The sequence below is a fragment of the Vespula vulgaris genome, chromosome 17 (assembly GCF_905475345.1).
Source record: "Vespula vulgaris chromosome 17, iyVesVulg1.1, whole genome shotgun sequence".
Lineage (NCBI taxonomy): Eukaryota > Metazoa > Arthropoda > Insecta > Hymenoptera > Vespidae > Vespula > Vespula vulgaris.
In genome coordinates, this window is record NC_066602.1 from 65,860 (window position 1) to 81,790 (window position 15,931).

General features: G+C 33.5%; 1 protein-coding gene and 1 long non-coding RNA gene across 5 annotated transcripts; one reads left to right on the plus strand and one right to left on the minus strand.

The window, feature by feature from the left end:
- Window positions 1–6,454: 6,454 nt before the first annotated feature.
- Window positions 6,455–10,384, minus strand: LOC127070253 (uncharacterized). Of its 4 annotated transcripts, XR_007784436.1 has the most exons (8): window positions 10,370–10,384; window positions 9,946–10,288; window positions 9,294–9,573; window positions 8,999–9,183; window positions 8,820–8,919; window positions 7,732–7,848; window positions 6,833–7,639; window positions 6,455–6,764 (listed from the first exon to the last, which is right to left on the minus strand). It is a non-coding gene; the product is annotated as an uncharacterized LOC127070253 (long non-coding RNA). The 4 variants fall into 4 exon arrangements; XR_007784439.1 differs by lacking the exon at window positions 10,370–10,384 and having other exon boundaries at window positions 7,714–7,848; window positions 9,946–10,108; XR_007784437.1 differs by lacking the exon at window positions 10,370–10,384 and having other exon boundaries at window positions 9,876–10,054.
- Window positions 10,385–11,349: 965 nt separating this feature from the next.
- On the plus strand, window positions 11,350–14,531 carry LOC127070252 (uncharacterized). Its single transcript, XM_051007982.1, has 5 exons — window positions 11,350–11,367; window positions 11,749–11,818; window positions 13,463–13,610; window positions 14,050–14,110; window positions 14,202–14,531. Exons 1-5 carry the CDS (start codon window positions 11,365–11,367, stop codon window positions 14,298–14,300), a joined length of 381 nt encoding a protein of 126 aa, XP_050863939.1. The 5' UTR covers window positions 11,350–11,364; the 3' UTR covers window positions 14,301–14,531.
- Window positions 14,532–15,931: the final 1,400 nt, after the last annotated feature.

Sequence of the window (15,931 nt, forward strand, 5' to 3'; positions counted from 1 at the left end):
CAATGGTTTATTACGTTTCATGTTGATTAATCAATATTTCTTATTACCAGATGGAATGTTCCGGAAAGGTCGCGAACGGCGAGGAAATGGAGTTTTCCATTCATCTCTATTAACTGGTTATGTCGTCATCATTTTTCAACTATGCTCTTATTTCGCTTCGTCTCTTTCCCTACAGCAGTTTACAATTTGAAAGTAAAAATCTACTAAAGAATTTTAAAAATTGGCAAATAATGTTCTTCCCGTTCTTGTTGTTAAAAGTTTATATCAATAAGATTTAATTTCGAGCAAAGAATATTGTTTGACATTTTTTTTGTATTATTACCCTGTATTCTTTTTCTATTATTTTAGTTAACAAGCATCTCTCTTTCTTTATTCTGCAGTCGAAATGATATGGATTCAGAGGAAACCGTTCGTCATATGTATTTTTTTTTCGTAATATCATCTTCTTTTTTTCAAGTGTGTTGTACTTCCACTTCACGTTTTACGCATTTGAAGACGACTTATGTAGGTAAATCGAAATTTTCCATTACGCGTTCGAACGAGCCGAAAAGGCCGAAAACGATAGGAGAGAGTGGAAACGACTTTCACGACAAATCCCTTTTAATTCGTCATATTAGTACTGATCCTTTTTCAATACCGTATGAAATAATCCATATTGCACAAATATATATTGAAATAAACGCTTCTGTTTCATGTTTGTTGATCGCTCCCTACCAAGGAATAATATTGAATGGAAAGTAATTAATTTTTTTATTAATTAAAGTAGCTTTTGAACGTCACGATTCACATTTTTAGTCCCAGCTCTGAAACGTCGGCGTAAAACGTTTTCTATGCAAAAAATATTTATTTACCGATTACTTGTTGCCACAATAAAGATAGCATAATAGGCGAGATGATCGGCATGAGCAGTATCCAATTGTTCATTAAAATTTTCAGTTTTTTGTTACATTTCATCGACAGTGACAAAAGTGATGCTTTATGTTATAGAACGTATTGAAAAAAAAGAAAAGTAAATGTACATCTGTATATCTCGTGTACAAAGAACACACATCGAATTACATGTCATCGCTCGATTGTATTGCATTATTTAAGTTTATCAGTCCCCCAAAACTGTTTTAGTGATTCCTGGGGATACTATAAATCAACATGCTGCATCTAGAAGCAAGGCATTTCGTTTTTAACCATACTTCTTGTCTTTAAGCGATCCCTAAGAACATGCTACATACCGTGTTCATTATGCGATCGAGAATACCCAGGAAGAGGAAAACGAAGATAAAATTTCTAATGGCAGGGACGATGAACCTTGATATGTCTTACATTGCTCCGTTTTACAAAGCTACATTCGAATGGTGGCAGGATGAGGCGGAATATGTCATATTGAAAGGATCGAACGGTAAGCGGCTTTGGCCAGAGCATATATTCGAGTGTGTCGAGACAGATTTGTTGTTGGTCTATTCGACGTTGCAAACGGATTGTGGATTAAAGTGGAATTGAAATGGTATTGAAACAGGTTTATCTTTGAAAATGATTAAATCTCTATGTACGGTCAAAAGATTCATCGTTTTTCGACATAATAGTGTTAGCGCGGGAACACTTTTAAATTATGCGTTTAATATTCAGTTTACTTTTACGTCACCCTGTCATCGTTATACCATTTTAAATAAATATTTAAACTATTTATGAACTAATTATTAAACTGATTATCACACTCAGTTTAAATAATACTTTAATATTACTAAACAGGGAAGAAACGTTTAATTCAATGTTCCAAATTGGTTAACATAATATTCACGGTTGGTACTTCAATAATATGCATAAGATTTAATATACATAATCAGGAATAGAGGGATTTGGACCAATTAATTTGCTGGTTTGCTCGAATCCTCTTGGTAACGATTGATCCGAGGTATAATGATTTGCAGATGCGTAATACATTCCCTCATAATTATCGTCATGTCCCTTCATATTGAACGTATTATTCTTGTCCCTCTCCATCTGCTTGTATACCTTTGCGCGTGCGTGGGCTTATTCAAGTGAAGGGGATGAGTGTACGATCCTAAGGGCGTGTGTGCGAATAACTCCTCTCGTATCCCGAAAATAAGTCAGTTATTTTCGCATTTGTATTCCTTTCATCGAACGAAGCAAACATTTGGATAATAAGACTACTTGGATGCAAAATTTAGTTACCCTGTTAGATCTTTTACAGAGCTGCGTACCGCGTCACTGATTAAGCTCTTTCGTAGTCACATTTTCCTAAAAATTTACTCCCGATTGGAGAATTTTAAAAAATTATCAAATTATAATTCTAGTTATTCAATATTCCGTTCACTGCGTTCTTTGTTAATTAATTCCAAGCAAAATATTATATTTCTACAATCCTTTATTTCTCGTTACGTACAACTGAGTATAAAGCGATTTTATTATATATCAAGTAACATGATATTTGTATTTTCCGAATATATTATCCGAATGTTTTGATTTCTCAATAAGCGCAAATGAAATCTAACATTGACATAATAATTCCCCCAATATGATGGTGATTCATAATACTAATTAATATTATTATTATTTTTATATGAAACATATGTTGTATATGTTGTAGAAAGATGGCCTTTCTATGAAATTATATTTCTTTCTACAAACAGGTCCTTAAATTCTACTGTCTACGTAATGCCTACACTATTCTTCACGAAAAATATATATGTATGAATAATTAAGTACCGAAAAAAATTCCCACCCCGAAAAGGAGATATGAAAAATTACATTTTAACAAAATATAGTGATTGAAAGTAATAGAGGAGATCAAAAACAGAAAAAAGGATAAAGTCCGAAAAAAATCTCCCTTTACGATATTAACGATTCGAAATTATAGGTAACATTTCGGAGGGATTATTAAAGGATATTAAAGGAATATTAAATCTACTAGGTGCATCTATTGTTGGCAATCTGCTGTAAGTAATATTTTATTTTCTTGATTAGCAACGAGTAATAATTATAATAATAAAATGTGTGAAAATTCCGCTTTAAATTTTTAATTTGATCGTATTATACTCTTAGTGCTATGGAGAGAATGACCATAGCGATTGGATTCCCAAGGATATTGGTTTCATAATCCCATATCTTGTTACATAGAACCAGAAAACAGAACTGATTCTAATGATACATACATACGTGCATTATTACGGAAACATAGTAAGATATTTGCAATAATTAATAAAAATACCTTGGAATGTTAACATCTAAGAGTCTCTTATTTTAATTAATTATCTATTAAGTTAATTCATTAAAAAAGAGTATTTCGATCGATAGTGATATGATATTACGGGTTAAATGTTATCATGGATCACATCTTCCAAAATCTTTAACAATAATAATTTGCTTGATTACATGTATTCATAGAGAGAGATGCAACTATTTTAGCTAGTTCATTACATTTTTTGCAATTACCTTAGAGAAGAACATACATAATGGTTTGTTTTATATACACGTACGTGAGTGTAATTTTATTCATTCTTTGCAGGCGACAGTGACATAGCTTCGATGTTTATTCGACGAAGTACAAAGGGGAACTGTACCGGTAACCGTTCAAATCAATCATTTGTTGACTTCACACGTTGACAACGAACGCCGTATTTCAAAATTTAAGTCTAGTAGAAAATAAATGAAAATTATTTGTTGCTTCGGAGGTGTTCCCTGGCGTGTAACCTTTAACGATATTTACTACTGCTTATACCGTTGGTCGTTTAACTCCTCATGAATCTATATCGTTTAAACAAATTTAAAATTATAAAAAAAAATTAAGTTTGAAATTTTCACTTTTAGAAAGTGAGGGCAATCGTCAAAGCTATTCAAAAGTTCGTTTTTGTCGACATTACATGCAGCGACGCAACTCAGATTCTACTACCGCGAGATCAAAATTATAAAATCGATCTGCGAATTAAATGATGCAGCTAAACAGTCAATCGTATTATCGTATTGTCTGCTTAGTTTAATGAGAGAAAGACAAATGAAAAAATTGTATTTTTTCCTCTTTTCATAGTAAGGGAGGAGATATAGGCACGCACGCCCATAGGACCGCTAACGCATTACCAACTACATGACCTACCGCGCACGCGTACCAACAATGATCACGGGTAAGGAGGGAGGTAATGACGAATGGTTTAATACCACGGTACCTGACGAAACATATGGAAGAACGTAATGTGTACATGCATTTTCATTAAATCCCAGTCAAAATTCGTGTCGCGTAATAAATTAATTCGTCCAAACACCTGTATTTCTGAAATACATTCATTATATATTATTTTTATGTACATGAATATTCTGACAAGCAATTTGGAACATGGAATCAAACATTTCCTCTCTTTTTCTTTTTATTTACTTTTCATAATTAGTTAAACTGATGATATAACGATGACATGATGATGTAAACGTACGCTGAATATTTAACGCATAATTTAAAATTATTCCCCGACTAACACTATTACCTCAAAAAACGGTAAATCTATTTATCGCGCATGAAGATTTAAACATTTTCAATGATAAACCTGTGTAACATTTCAATTCCACTTTAATCCATATTCCCTTAACATCGACGAACAACCCTTCGACAAATCTCTCCAACCATTCTTGATTATTTCCTCTAACTTGTACTGCTAACTTTGGATTCTTTCAATAATGTATTTTCCGTCTCCTAGTGCAACCATTCGAATGTAAAACGATGCAATATTAATCTCGTCAAAGATCGTCGTCACCACCATTATAAACCTTTTGTCTTCTTCTTCCTCTTCCCACTGGTTAATCTCGATTACATGATGAAGACGGTGTGTAGCACAATACTACGGATCACGTAAAGATAAGGACGATATGTGGAAAGGAAACGCTTTCCTATCAAACCCAGCACATTGATTGATAGTATCATCAACGAAGAAGCACTAAAAATGTTTTGGAAGTCGTTGATAATATTAGGTAATAGAATACCGCCGATCGGTACTATGTTATTCAGTGTCCGCGCATAAGATAAATGGATATATATCTTGCTTTTTTTCTTTTTTTTAAATCCGAGCTGTAATATAAGGCGTCATGTCGCCTCCGAAGAATTGACACAATAAATTGAAAATGTTAAAGCACAACGTTTTGGATCCCCGACATATTCGAAAGTCAATTGCATGACATTCCAAGATAGATGAAGATGTTATTGACGAAGGCTTCTTCGAAACTATTTTCTTACAAATGTATTGGTTCATAGGAAGGTACATCTCGTGCTGATCAATTCACCCTCGATGTTATTTCTATTATGACTAACAAAAATATTCTTTACATAAACAAGTTCATTGGCCGATTTGGTCAGATAGGAATCACAAACATATATATTACTGATCCACAAGTCGTTATCATGACAGAATATTAATAAAGGAATTAATTTTGTTTCATGGAATGTGAATCTTTGGTAGGGAGATCCGTCAAAACATTCGTCTCTATATTCGGTTATGCAATGTGGATTATTTTATATTCGGTAGTTAAAAAAAATCGTAATAATATGTCGAATTAAAAGGGATTCATCGAGAAATTCATTTCCTTCCAATCCATATACTTTTCGATCGTTTCTATCCTTTCAGCCGCGAAATAGGAAATTTTAATTGATCCGAGTAAAGCGCATTAAAAAGAAATTCGTAAAGGAGAAGATGATAAAGCGGAAAAGAAAAACATGAGTATGGCGAAAGGTCTTCTCTGAATCCATATTTTTTAATAATGCATAATATAGCAAAAGAAATGATATTTTCGACAGATGAAAAAACTGAGAATTTAATTCTTATTGATGCTCATTATTAGGCATACAAATTAGAAAAAAATCGTCAATCGTCAACATTGTTCAGTTAATCTCAAACTCTAAACCGTAAAGGAGAAAAGAGAAAAAAAGAAAAATAAACGAGAAAAGTAATATGTCGAATTAGAAGAGATTATTAGAGGAGTTTATTTCCTATTAATTAATTTCATTTTTGATCTTTCCGTCCGTGAAAGCAACCAATGTGCAACAAACGTAATAACGCTTTTTGCTTTGCGCACTTTCGCACGTAAGCTCTCAACAAATCGATACTTTGTCGCGCAAACGTAGTCCTACGACTCGCATCAAATAATAAATATATCACAACTTCAAAACCGAATGACATATTATAACGATGTCGCAGAACATATTTTCTTACAAAAAGACCAAAATTTTATCACTTATAATTTTCTATCAAATCTATGATGAATTTTGAAGCCATACTTTTCCAACATTTTCGTCCCTATCATTATCTGCGAGATCTCCCGATTTTCTTGTTAGATGATATCACTATCACTACTGTTGTTTTCATCCAGATTTACTTTTATACTTAAATGCTAAAGCAATCAATGCTGTGTTTATCGAGTGGTAAGATATTTTCATTATTTAATATAAAATATATATCATAGGTATGTTTTGTAATAATTTATTGACTTTTTATACAGATTTTACAAAGTCGGCGAGGGTGTTTCTATTGATAATTGAATTCACTTCAAATCTTCCACGTGATATGAAACCCAAGTTGGCGAGAAAAGGACGTAATTATCCGGTGTATGGAGACAACGTGACACCATTGCTAGCGCATTCTTATAGCAATCATTGATCTTGATATTAAATTTAAACGAGGTACGAAGAGATCGGATATAAGTAACTCGTCACGTATCTTATCCAAACTTCCATATTAATTCCAAGTCCTGCTGGGTCCAATTGTCCGCTTGGTCTAATAAGAGGAAAGCAAATGAAAGAATGCTCCCTTTATTATCCAAATAAGAGAGGATTCGTACGTACAAACGTTCACACGACGGCGCACTCAATCCCGGCCACTTCAACTGATGCAGACAAGCGTGCACCAGAGCATACGCAGATGGGGAGATATAACGAAGGGTTCAAAACGAAGGTACTTCACGATAAGTGCGGGAGCACGTACTACATACATGCATTATCACTAAATCCCCATCAAAATGTATCTAAAGGGTAATTCGCGCTACGCAACAATTATTTCGAACAAATTTCCATATCTATGAAAAACGCACTTTAAATATTACGAATATTTTTTAAGTACATGTCGTGATTATTATGACAAACAATTTGAAACGTAGAATTCAACACTTCTCCTTCTTTAATTCTATCGAATGGTTACTTCAGTTAAATTGAGGGAATAACGATGACGTAAACGTGGACTTTCTATTTCACGTATAACTTAAAAGTATTCCCCTGCCAACGTTATTACTTCTAAAAACGTTGATTCCTTTGATCGTCCCTGTATGTTAAATTATTTTGTATCAGAAATATCCCTCAGTATCATTCCCATTCCCCTTTGATCCATATACCGCTTCGGTATACGTCGGGCGGCCCTCCGACAAATCTTTCCGAGTACAATCTCATATATCCTCTAGCTAAAGCCGCTTACGTTTGGATCCTTTGATAAAATCTCACTTTCTCGTGCCACTGTTCCAAGCTTTACAAAACTGCGCCACATTGGTCTTTCCAAACTTCATCGTCAAGCATAAATGTTTCACCTTCTTTTTCCTCTTCCTAGGTATTCTCAATCGCATAATGAACACAGTATCAGATCACATAAAGACGAGGACGATGCTGAAAAAAAGAAAACGATAACTTATAGTACCTCGAAGAAGTATTAAAGATGATTTAAAAATCTTAGATGATACAATTCCGCCGATCGATACGATATAATTCATAGTCCGCGCATAAGATATACGCATACGTATTTTTCTTTCTATTCTTTCTTTAAATTGGAGCTGTAATTCAGGGTGACATCACGGCCAGTGAACTGTAACAAAAACCTGAAAATATTAAAGCACAATTAGATTCTTATATTGATCAATTCGCACATGATATAATCTTTATAGTGACAAGGAGAGATCGGAAAGAAAACATTTTTTGTACGAGCAACGCTTTTAACCAACGTTTCTTAGCAGCGTATCAGTACTGTGCATATTAACGCCCATAATATATATATATTATTCAAAATTATTAAGAAAACCTTTTCATTCAATATTAACTTTTAGTACAGAGCAATCAATAAGTACGGGGCAGAAGTGTTTTTTGCAATATTAATTACGCAATGTAGATCAAATGAGTCATTTCAAAAGGTAGTGACGAAAAAGTAAAAACTTGCCGTATTAATAGGGATGGATCGAAAAATTCGTATCCCCCAACTCGCGTCCTTTTCATCCTTTTCGGCCTTTTCGGCTCTTTCGACCACGTAATAGGAAATGTGGTCTGATCTTCAAATGAAACACGTAGAAGGAAAACACTGATACTAAGAAAATAAGATAAATATGACAAAAGACTTTCTCTGAATTCCGACTTTATATTATCGACCAACAAAGCAGTAATAAAAATTTAATGTTAATCGCATACTACACTGCATTATGATATGTATTACGATGTTGAGGGTTACATTAAACACATGTAGCACGTGAATAGTAATGGAGTATTACAGTTGATCGAAATAAACTTCTATATAATGCGTATTTAATGAGTATATACTGCTACGTGCTTGAATTTATAAGAAACGTTCTTTACTAATTCGACACATTACGATGAACTTAAATTCACAAACAATTTACTTCAATGTACATTTCCTTTGAAGAAATTAATCTCTATGAGAAAATCGGCTACTTTCACTTCCGTTTAAAGTTCTCCGTCGGATATAGAGCTACTTAGCGAAATTCTAATCCAATCTAGTTTCCAATAAATGAATATATCAATGCAGCATGACGAAAAAGTGATTATCCATTATTAAACCAACCTCTCATTTGATCTACGAGCAATAGCTGACAATGTTCGTTCTTTGGTTAGATTTTCCAACTGCTTCTCGAAACACTCTTCTGTTTTCCCTATCCAATGTACTATATTATAAAAGATGGAATTAATATGGAAGATTGGATAAGATACGTGACGAGTTACTTATATCCTATCTCTTCGTACCTCGTTTCTTAAAATCCAATATCAAGATCAATGATTGCTATAACAATGCGCTAGCAATGACGTCACGTTGTCTCCATACACCAGATAATTACGTTCGTCTCTCGTCAACTTGGGTTTCATATCACGCGGAAGATTTGAAATGAATTCAATTATCAATAGAAACACCCTCGCCGACTTTGTAAAATCTGTGTAAATATTCAATAAATAATTATGTTATACATCCATCATACAGATTTTATATTCCATATTACGTTTTAGAAAAAAAAATTCATATCTTATCTCTAAAATATCATACCATTTCATAAACACAGCATGGATCGATTTAGCATTTAAATATAGGAATGGAAAAGAGAGAAACGTTTTCATTTCCTGATCCGGTTGACGGTAGGATATTTGTACTACCCGAGTAGGAAGTATCGTCGGATGTCGAATGTTTAGTCATCGCGTTGCCCATAGTTGAAATCCTTGTATCTCCTTTTGACGTAATTAGAATTCAGATATCTGTCAATTCGGCTCCTCTGCAATACTACTGGGTTATTGGAACTGATTTTGCGTTCATTTAGTTTCGTATATCTCTGAAATAATTTAAAATTCGTAGATTAGTGAAGACTTAGGATAGACGTTCAGTTGTTCATTTAAATTGTGCAGTCATCGAAGGAAAATCCGGTTACGCCCTTTTTTAAGCGACATAAAGTTCCTTCTCCAAGAAGCAACGAAATAAGAATTAGGGTGGGTCTGGTCACGATAATCAGTTTCATTTTCATAATACAGAACTGAAATTTTATAATAAATTATAAACTAATGATCACTGATATGGATTTACCTTATATGAATAAATTAAACAAAAGACTAGCGTAAATGAAGGAATTGTTTGTACCGTTTAGACTGCTTGTAACTTTCCTTTGGTACGTATGAAGTAAAAACGCGATTATCTAGCGCCTACTTACGTATTACTTTCATTTTAATTATTAGAAGAACGACTCCTACAGACGAGATTCTCCCCCAAACCGCCACACCCTACAACAGAGCAAATTACGGAGGCGGATCACGGTGCGATGAGTCAGTACATTCGACGCAAGTTAATCGATACCACGTATTACACGATATAAAGAGTCGAAATGTCATGCTGATCCGGAGGAAAAAAATTTTTCAATTGTTCTCTATTCGCTGGACAAGTTATTTTCCTTTTTTAGTTACTTTAAATAGGAGTTGTATTCTTTTTTTCATCCTCTCTTTCATTACAATTTACAATTGGAAATTGTTGATAACCGGCCATCAATAGTTTTCTTGCTTTTATGGTTAAAAATATTTATCTGTAAGTATTACTTTCGACAAAGAAATACTGCTCGATAATTTGTTTCGTAATATTACCTATTTTTTTTCCATCGTTTAGGTTAACAAGCATCTCTCTTTCTTTACCGTGCATTTACAAGGGAATGTGGATTCAGAGAAAGTTATTATGTTTATTTTCTTTCGTAATATTAGTTTAGATAATTTCCTTTTGAGTACTTCATTTCAGTACGCTTTACGCAAATCAATCGAAACTTCCTATTCAGCGGTCGAAAGAGCCGAAACGGAAGAGAAGAGTACGAGTGGGGGGAAAAGAATTTGTCGACCAATCCCATTAAATTCGACGGACTTTTTTCCTTTTAACTACGATATGAAGTAATTCATATTTCGCTACGGCATATTGCAAATAACGCTTCTGCTTCGCTTTATTGATCGCTCCCTACCAAGAATTAATATTAAATGAAAAGGAATTAACTTTTTGATGACATTTTGTCCTAATAAAAGTATTTCGTGTACGTTATTGTACACATTTTTAATTCCCATCCGTCAAACTTAGGCCAAAAACATTTATTACGCAAAAAATATTTCTTTTGCCATCTTTTTTTTCATTTGGTGCTTTAAAATGTTCAGTTTTTCTTTACAGTTCATAGACAGTGACGTGATGCTTGCCGTTACGGGACTAATTTTGAAAAATGAGATAAAAGATGTTCCATATACCTCAGGCATGGAGAGCACATATCGATTTACGCGTTATCGATCGGTGATACTGCATTAACTAAAATTATGAACCTCTTCCAAAACTTTTCTAGTGCTTCTAGGGAATACTATCAATCAACGTGTTGGAATCAATAGCAAGGCAATTCCTTTTGAAAGATCTTCTTGTCTCAAACTTACCGTAATACCGTCTTTTATACCGCGTTCGTCAGGTGATCGATAATAACAAGAAAGAGAAAAAGGAAGGCAACATTTTTAATGGTCATGACGACGAACCTTCTCGAGTCCCATGTATATTGGCTTACAGAACTACGTTCGAACGGTGGTACGACGCTAGGGAATATATCCTTTCAAAGGATCCTATGGTAAGCAGCTTTATAAGAGTATATAATAGATTGCGTTCGGAAAGGTTTGATGTAGGGTCGTCCGACGGTGGACGCGGCTCGTGGATCAAAGTGCAATATTTGCTCTAATGAGGGATTATCCCTTCGTAGTAAATAATATTTCATTGAGGTATCCTTTTGAATTCCGTCTTTTTCACCCTCGAAGAGATTCACCGCAATCGAGGAGGGAATATGAAGATCAATAATAACGTTGACAGTGTTCTTTGATATCGAACTAATGTTAATTTCTATAGCAATTAGTCAGAAAGTTATATACACCATAATAATATTTATTTCAATCCCATGGATGAGATTAGGAACGATAAGAAAAATCTTATGACGATTAACAATGATTTCAAAAAGGAAAATCTGGGAATCAAGCCTGAAGATGAAGAGGAAGTAAAAGGAAGTACAGGAGATGAAGAAGTTGAAGGTGAGGGTAAACATAATGAGTAAACCCTCGTTTACGATTGAATAGACGTTATATTCTATCTCAACGACGATAATTTCACTGGTAAATTTAGTTCTAATCAAGCCGATGTTGGTCTCTGGCCGAACATTGATTTTGTAAAAGTGGATTTGAATTCGAAAGTTCCTAACACGGCGTATCGTAAGGATGAAGTCGAATGGATCATCGGGACATTTCGGGAATAATATTAATAATATGGAAATAACAGAGAATAATATCGAGAATGGAAACGAATGTTAGTTTCGAAAGTTTGTTCATGGATTTTGGAATGAGCTCGGAAAAAATAGAAATGAAATCTATGCAGGTTTAACTTTCAAAATGATTAAACCTATAGGGACGACCAAAGGATACACCGATTTTCGATATAATAATGAATAGTTTTAAATCGCACGAGAAATGTTAATTCCACGCTTACGTCACCTTTCCATCTTGATTTCATCGGATTAAATTAAGTAAACATTCAGTTAAATTAAAAGTAGAAGAAAGGTTGAATTAATTTTCTAAATTGTATGTCATAATATTCACGTCGTGTACTTAAAAGATATTCATAATATTTCATTTACGTTTTGCACAAAAATACGAATTTCCACGAATTTATTTGCTGCGTAGCCAGAATTCTCTCGTTAGTACGTTCTGAAAGGGATTTAATGAAAATGCATAAGCGTATTACGTTCGTCCAAACGTATCGTCGAGTATGAAACGATTTGATAATATCTCGCTCCATGCACGTGTGCTCTTGTGCGCGCTTATATGCGCCAATGCAAGTGGGCAGTAATGGGTGCGGGGACCTGTGCGCGTTTAGTATATCTCCCGTCTGATTATGAAAATAGGAAATATATTTTTTAATTTGTCTGCCCCTTACGAAACCACAGAGCAGATTGAATGATAGGATTAGCTGTATAACTCACTTATCCATTCAGCTGCATCGTTTAATTATGAGAACTTGAGAAATTATCTAATCAAATTACTTGTCACCCAACATTTCGTATATCATCTTCTATACTAATTAGTTCCTTACAAAATATCGTATTTATTCACTCGTTTATTTCTTATTACGTGTAGCAGAGTATAACGGCGATTGTATTATATTTCTCAATAGATTCAGATATAATACAACACTGACATAACACTCTCCCCAAAATAGTAGAGATCTACTCGATAGTATATAATAGTAAACATCGCTCGAAACATTAGTTATAAATGCTATAGGCAGCTTTTCCATAAAATTACTCTACATTCCCAATACGGTTTTTTGAATTTTACGCTTTTGGTACTGTCAACGTTTTCTCTACAAAAAATAAATAAATTTAAATAAGTAAATACGTAAAAAATTTCTGCCCCATAAGAAAATGAATAAAATTAGAATTTTACAAAGTAAAGTGGTCGAAAGTATAAGGGTAAAGAGAATAAACGATAGAAAGAAAAAATGTATAAGAAGCTTGAAAACAAGCAGAAGGTTCCCCTTTACCATAGTATCGATCCAAAATTATGGGTAACATTGTGAAGAGATAGTAGGGGAAGCTACCCTCGCGAATACACGAGAAGGAGGGTGTAGAACGAAACAGCGCTAAAGCCGACTAATTGATACAGATTACTAGCTATCCGCAGGAGATGAAACACTCGTTCATTTCGTATCGAGTCGTCTGTCGAGCAAGTTTCTACGGAGTCCAGAAGAGGAAACACCCAGAATAATATATAAGTTTTCGATCTGTTACGATAATGGAAATCATCTTCTTAAACAAGATCCACTCGTTAGGTAAATATTATTTCTATATAATATCGTCCGATATTAACTCAAGGATTGATTTTCATAAGATTTTTTTCTGTATGTACCGTGCTGTAGATAACTGTATCATTCTGTGTACATATCTATGAGTTATATTAGAGATACCACATTATAGACCATATTATACAATTTCGTGTTTAATACTACGATATATTGTTTTATACGAAAATTGTTAGCTTTTTATTTTTATTTAACACTTTCTGTTCCACTGTGCAATTTGTCTTGAGTATATTATCGTATAATATTAAACAGAGGAAATAGTATAGTTCGGCTGCTTTGAAGGAATACTTCGTAAATTATTTGGAATGGTAATATTTGACAGACTTCTTTTTTAATTAGCGGGTTGTTATAAAACTGTTTCGATCTATCAATCGCAATGCAATATTAATTTCTAATTATTCTCTCACAGGCACTCGTGCAAGGCGCAATTATTAACAGAGGGCTATGGCACTATTTTCGCTACCTACTTGGTAAGTTTATTACGTTCTGGGTAAAATTAGCTTGTATATTTTCTCTTTTATCTGCTACGTTTGTGAATGAAATTTTTAATATTCTTTTTAGACGGTAGACGGATTCGACGTATACGTAAATACATATATGTATATATATGTGTATATATATGTACGTCTTTCTCCGTACTGTGTACTTTCTATGTATTAAAGTCTAATTATGTACATATTTATTTATGTATTTGTCTACAAAATGACCTACTATCTATATCTATCTGAGAATCGTCAACGACGTAAATCGAAATAACATAGAAAAGAAAATTATTAGATAAATTAAAACGAAAAGTGGAATTTAAATTGAAGGAGAAAGGAAACATTGATTGGAACGAGAGGGAAGTTTAAATAAAAGGAGAAAGAAAACATTGATTAAAATGAAAAAAGAAATCTAAATTAAAGAAGAAAGGGAGACATCGAGAAAAGAAGCGAACCTCTATGTATCCGGAAAGTGGATTAACTTTTACGAATGTCATATTTTCATATATTTGTGTGGGATAGATAAATGGAAACTCGATTATTGATAAATATTCGCTGTTTCGGAATATCAAAAAAAGAATTCAAAAGAAACCAAAAAACTAAAAGCTCGAGGAAATTTGGACCAACTTTATTTTTAATCGAGACGGTAGCCTGTGTTTCGCCAGAGCGACGAAATTCCAAGGAAGAAAGACGATGAGCATACAAATCGTAATATCTGCAAATTGCCCGCACTATCTCGAATCGATATTGAGAATCGCCGGTTATATTCTTCATGTTCTTGGTAAGTTGAATCATATTCAAATTTTTTTGCTTTATATAGCATGCTACAGAAAATTGCATAATTCTATTTACGTATCTATGAGCTATATTAGAGACGCTATGTTGTACACTATTTTATGTTATTTTATAATATACTATAGAAAATTGTATAGTTTCTTATTATAATATTTCGCCGAACTTACTGTATTTAACGTTTGAATCGGCTCTGACGTATTATTGCATAATACTAACCGGAGGGGAATGTCTAATTAGGGTTGCCGGAATCAGGATACTTCTGTTTAGACATTTATACGATTTATTCGACTAATCGTATATACAACTAATTGTACAGCCAACTGTTGCTAACTAATTCCGTGATATTATTCTGCGTTTCCTATGCCTATGATACTACCTACTGACGAGTCCAACATACTGGTTGATTACTCGCTTGAGTTACTTTTTTTTAGTTAATCGATTAGAATAGAGATACACGATTCCATTCTAACAAGAGAACTGAGAAACGAACGGATAAGCGGCTTGTCTTCGAGGAGACAGGTATCGGTAACCGAAACGATCGTTTGGTTTTATGAACGAACCTAGTAGTTTTCGTTTCTTAATTATTCTACCTTCCCTTTGCATGATACGAAATTCCATTTGAGAAAGTTTCAGCGAGATTCTGACATTTCTCTGATAAGTATGAAAGTCTATATGTTGACTCAAATGTTTAAATAAATAATTAGGTCGCTTAGAAAATTTATCGATAGATTAATTGAGCATTTTTATATTTTTGGAGGATTCTAAAGTATATCTGTCAACAATAACGTCTCTAACGGATCGAAATTTTTTAAGGATCAGGAGCTTTCTTCTTACCAAGGTGAAAATCTTTTAATTGTAGCGATGTATTACGAAGGGATAATTAATAGATACTCGAATATCCACTTTGATATGTCCAAAACCTTTCATAATAATAATTTGCTTAATTACAATTTTTAATAGAGAGAGATAGAACTATTTTTCTTAATTTGTCATAAGTTCATTAGATTTTGTTTA

Bases quoted from the DNA above. Each gene is read 5' to 3' on its own strand.
- LOC127070252 (XM_051007982.1), top strand. The intron at 11,819-13,462 runs GTGAGGGTAAAC...AGCTATCCGCAG, and splicing joins AGGAGATGAAGAAGTTGAAG to GAGATGAAACACTCGTTCAT. The intron at 13,611-14,049 runs GTAAATATTATT...ATTCTCTCACAG, and splicing joins AAACAAGATCCACTCGTTAG to GCACTCGTGCAAGGCGCAAT.